This window comes from Dasypus novemcinctus, chromosome 3 (genome assembly GCF_030445035.2).
Source record: "Dasypus novemcinctus isolate mDasNov1 chromosome 3, mDasNov1.1.hap2, whole genome shotgun sequence".
Classification (NCBI taxonomy): Eukaryota; Metazoa; Chordata; class Mammalia; order Cingulata; family Dasypodidae; genus Dasypus; species Dasypus novemcinctus.
In genome coordinates, this window is record NC_080675.1 from 185,755,579 (window position 1) to 185,759,259 (window position 3,681).

At 62.8% G+C, this 3,681-nt stretch overlaps 1 protein-coding gene across 1 annotated transcript; it reads left to right on the plus strand.

Annotated features, from left to right (window-relative positions):
• Window positions 1–213: 213 nt before the first annotated feature.
• Window positions 214–1,060, plus strand: LOC131276145 (ral guanine nucleotide dissociation stimulator-like). Its single transcript, XM_058288582.1, has 2 exons — window positions 214–364; window positions 788–1,060. The coding sequence occupies exons 1-2, from the start codon at window positions 219–221 to the stop codon at window positions 909–911; spliced, it is 270 nt and encodes an 89-aa protein (XP_058144565.1). The 5' UTR covers window positions 214–218; the 3' UTR covers window positions 912–1,060.
• The last annotated feature ends 2,621 nt before the right edge of the window (window positions 1,061–3,681 follow it).

The following is a 3,681-nucleotide window of genomic DNA, read 5'->3' on the forward strand; positions in this document are numbered from 1 at the left end:
AGGTGTTTGCTCATCTGCAGTTCAGTGTGAAGACCGAGGACCTTTCTCCACTAGGGGCCCGCATGGCCCCTCGGCCGGACGTCACTCCGGGCTCGGGGCAGCAGGTGGGCCCTGGCCCCACCCAGCTGGGTCCAGGCACTGCATCTGACCACACTGCCCCTCTGTCCCACCCCAGAGGAAGAACAAGGGGGCCCTCGTGAGGGAGGAGGACCATGCACATGGTCCAGGCAGGCCGCTGGGAGGCCCTGGTGGAGCACCTGGTGCCCGCCTGGCAGGAGGGCGACCTCGGCTACGTCTGCACCTTCCTGGGGGCCTACCGCATGTTCACCTCCACCGAGCAGGTTCTGGACCAGCTGTTCCACCGGTGAGGGCCCGCCCCCACCCACCCCCTGGGCTACCCTGCCCCCCATGCGCTGGGCATCTCAGAAACGCCACTGCATCCGCTGGCCTCAGTTTCCTCAATGGGAGGGCTCTAGCCTGCAGCACCATGCCATGCTTCTGCTTGCACAGAGGAGACACCCGGAGTCCATGGAGGCAGAGCCGGAGGGTGAGGGGGTCTCAGGGTGGGGGCACGTGAGCTTGTGGGCCGGGGGCCGGGATTGCACTGCAGAGGCAGGAGCCAGCAGCTCGGGCTGCGAGCCAGGTGGAACCCCTGACATGTCACTTGGGAGCCTGCAGATAGGGAGCACTTTTCTGGGCAGGATCTTCCCCTCGAGGTAGTGGGATCTTCTCTATACTGGAATGACACTCAGAGCCATTCATGGTGGGGAAACTGCCTCTTTTCCAGCTCCTTTGTCAGCTCCAGAGCCGTCGATGCCTCCAGTGCGACCACCAGCGCCAGTTCCACACCCTGTGTCCGACACAGGTCCAGAGCCAGAGTCAGCTCCATCGCCACCTGGACTGCCAGCTAGCGAGGTGGCGCCTGTACCTACTGTGCTAACTAGAACCTGATGCATTCCACTCCGTGGCACCAGCTCCTGAGCTGAAGGTGGCTCTAGCTCCACCACAGCTGCCCCCCACAGAGATGGGGCCCGTGCCCTCCCTGGAGCTAGACCATCTGACCTGGTCAGCCAGAGCACCTGCTCAGGAGGCGCAGGCAGCTGCAGCACCATCAGGAGCATGAGCTGCAGAGCCGGAGGCAAGTCCAGCTCCACCTGCCTTGCCACCGCTCCATGGATCAGCACTGCCTGCTCTCAAGAGAGAGCCTGCTCCTCCAGCAGCAGAAGCACTGGCTTTCGAGCTGGAAGATGCCTCGGGGCCACCTCCACTGCCACATGTGGAGGTAGCACCAGTGCCCCCTCCGGAGGTAGAGCCGGCCCCATCTGCAGGGGCAGCCCCTGCTGCACCATCTGCACCACCAGTTTGCAAGGAGGAAGTGGTCCCACCACCACCTCCAGTGCCACCTGCACAGGTCGCTCCAGTGCCCACTCTGGAGCTCCAGCCAGTTCAGGCACCTTCAGGAGCAACGGCTCTCAAGGGGGAGGCCAGTCTGGCAGCAGAACCTGAGCCACGGCCAGAGCTCAGCTCAGCAGCAGGGCAAGCTGCACCCCCCACGGCCTTCCTGCCCCTGGCCCGGGCCCTGTGGGGACAGTCTGCATGAGCAGAAGCCTGAGCTCCTGGCTTTCCCTCCCAAGCTGGTGGCAGAGCAGCTGTCGCTCATGGATGCGGTGAGCAGCTGGGCTCAGCAGGGTGGAGCTGGGGGGGACCTTCCTCCCAGGGCCCGCTGCCCCAGCCTTCCCCACCCTAAACCCAAATCCTGGGATCTGGGTCCAAGCCCTGGTCCCCTGCCAGCCTTGTTCCCTGGGAGAGTTTCTTGAGCCCAAGCCCACACTTAGGCCTCTGGAGAGGAGACCTAGGACACTAGCCGTCCCTGCCACATGCACTGCTGTGACGATGACCCTGGCCAGGGTTCTGAGGCCCCGCGGGATCTGAGCTGGGGGTGGGTGTGGCCGGCTGACTCGCCCTCCACCCCAGGAGCTGTTCAAGAAGGTGGTGCCCTATCACTGCCTGGGCTCCATCTGGTCCCAGGGCAACCAGAAGGGCAAGGAGCATGTGGCGCCCACCGTGCACGCTGTCATCAACCAGGTCAACTGTGTGGCCGACTGCGTCATGGCCACCTGCCTTGGGGACCGCAGCATGAAAGCCGCAGACAGGGCCAGGGTGGTGGAGCACTGGATCGAGGTGGCCAGGGTGTGTGCAGGGGCCCTCTGTGGACTCCTGGAGCCCCCCTGCTCTCTGGTGGGCTCTCGGTCTCTGGGTCTTGCCCTGCCTGGAGCACAGCCCTCCTTCCTCCTCACATCCCCCCAGGCTCTTCCTCAGGTGGAGCTTGGGGGTCCCGCTCTGGGGCCTGGCTTGCCCTCAGGGTTCCATGGGGGTCTCTCATCCAGAGGGGGAGGTCAGCCGAGGGGGCTGAGCTGGAGCAGGGGGCGCTCAGACCACCCCTCACAGCCCATTCTTTCTCCCTCCCCAGGAGTGCCAAACCCTCCACAACTTCTCCTCAGCCCGCACCATCCTCTCTTCTCTCGAAAGCCATGCAATTGGCTGTCAGAAGAAGACATGGGCCAAAATTTCTAGGTGGGCAGGCTTCTCTCCAGGGGATGCCAGGGGGGACCAGGGGCCCTGTGGGAGGCTGGGCATCGCCCTGCAGGGAGCCTGGAGGCAGCAGGATCTGGGTAGGGGCTGGGTGGGCTGGGGCTCCAGCTCTCACCAGGACCTGAGGTCAGCTGTTGTGGGTCAACGCTGGTGCCGTTCACAGTCAAGCACAGAGTCGAGCCAGATGAGAGCATGTCCAGGGTGTGCTAGTCAGCAGCCCGCTCTGTCCAGTAGTAGACAGCTCCCCGTGTCAACACCAGCTGCTCGTGAACTGGGGGTCCCCACTGTGCCTGCCTGAGAGCTCAGCTCCCAAGCCCATGCTGTCCTGCAGTGCTAAGAGCTGCCCAGGTTCAACACCACCCACTCAGGCAGTCTAGGTCCCAGGACCTGGCTACAACGAAGCGGGTTGTTCCCTGAACACTTCCACCCACTCCTACCTTTCTCCTTCCTTCTCACCCTCCCCCAGGGACAGCTTCCACCTCTTTCAGACACTGTCTGAGATTTTCTCCACTGAGAGCAACTCCTCCCAGCGCAGCGAGCTGATCTCCCAAGTGAAGAGCAGGCAGAGGGCCAGGGCTCAGGAGTGGGGCTTGTGAGCGTTTCCCTGGGTGTTTCTTTGCCAACATCCTGTCTGACCTCTTCTGGAGGAAGGTGAAGAGGAATCTGCCTGGTTCGTGGGCAGGTGGGGGGCAGCTGCAGGGCCATAGGCCAGGGTTGGTGCTTGAATGTGGTGGGGAGGGTTGGGATGTTCCAGGAGGAGATGATGAACCAGCAGGATGAGAAGTCTCCATCCACGTGGGGTCTCAGAACTGCGCCTCGTTATGAATGACGTGTCAGAGAGCTAGGAGAAGTATTTGGGAGATGGGAAACCATGGCGGATCCTTTCTGACTGAAACTAGAAGCTTCCACCTAGAAGATGCAGCACAACTTTGATGTCCAGTACAGCAAGGACATGTGGTCCTAGCCATGCAGCTTGAGGATGGGGTGCACCTGCAGGTAGAACATCCCGAGTGGACCCCCGGGAGGGGGCACCTGTGTTTGGGCCTCAGGCAGCCTTTGGGTTTTCAGTCGTGTGAGCTGGGGCAGGCA

Excerpts from the sequence above, each read along its gene's own strand:
- LOC131276145 (XM_058288582.1), top strand. The coding sequence starts at position 219 with ATGGTCCAGGCAGGCCGCTGGGAGGCCCTGGTGGAGCACCTGGTGCCC. Across the intron at positions 365-787 it reads CTGGACCAGCTGTTCCACCG|CTCCTTTGTCAGCTCCAGAG; the intron begins GTGAGGGCCCGC and ends CCTCTTTTCCAG.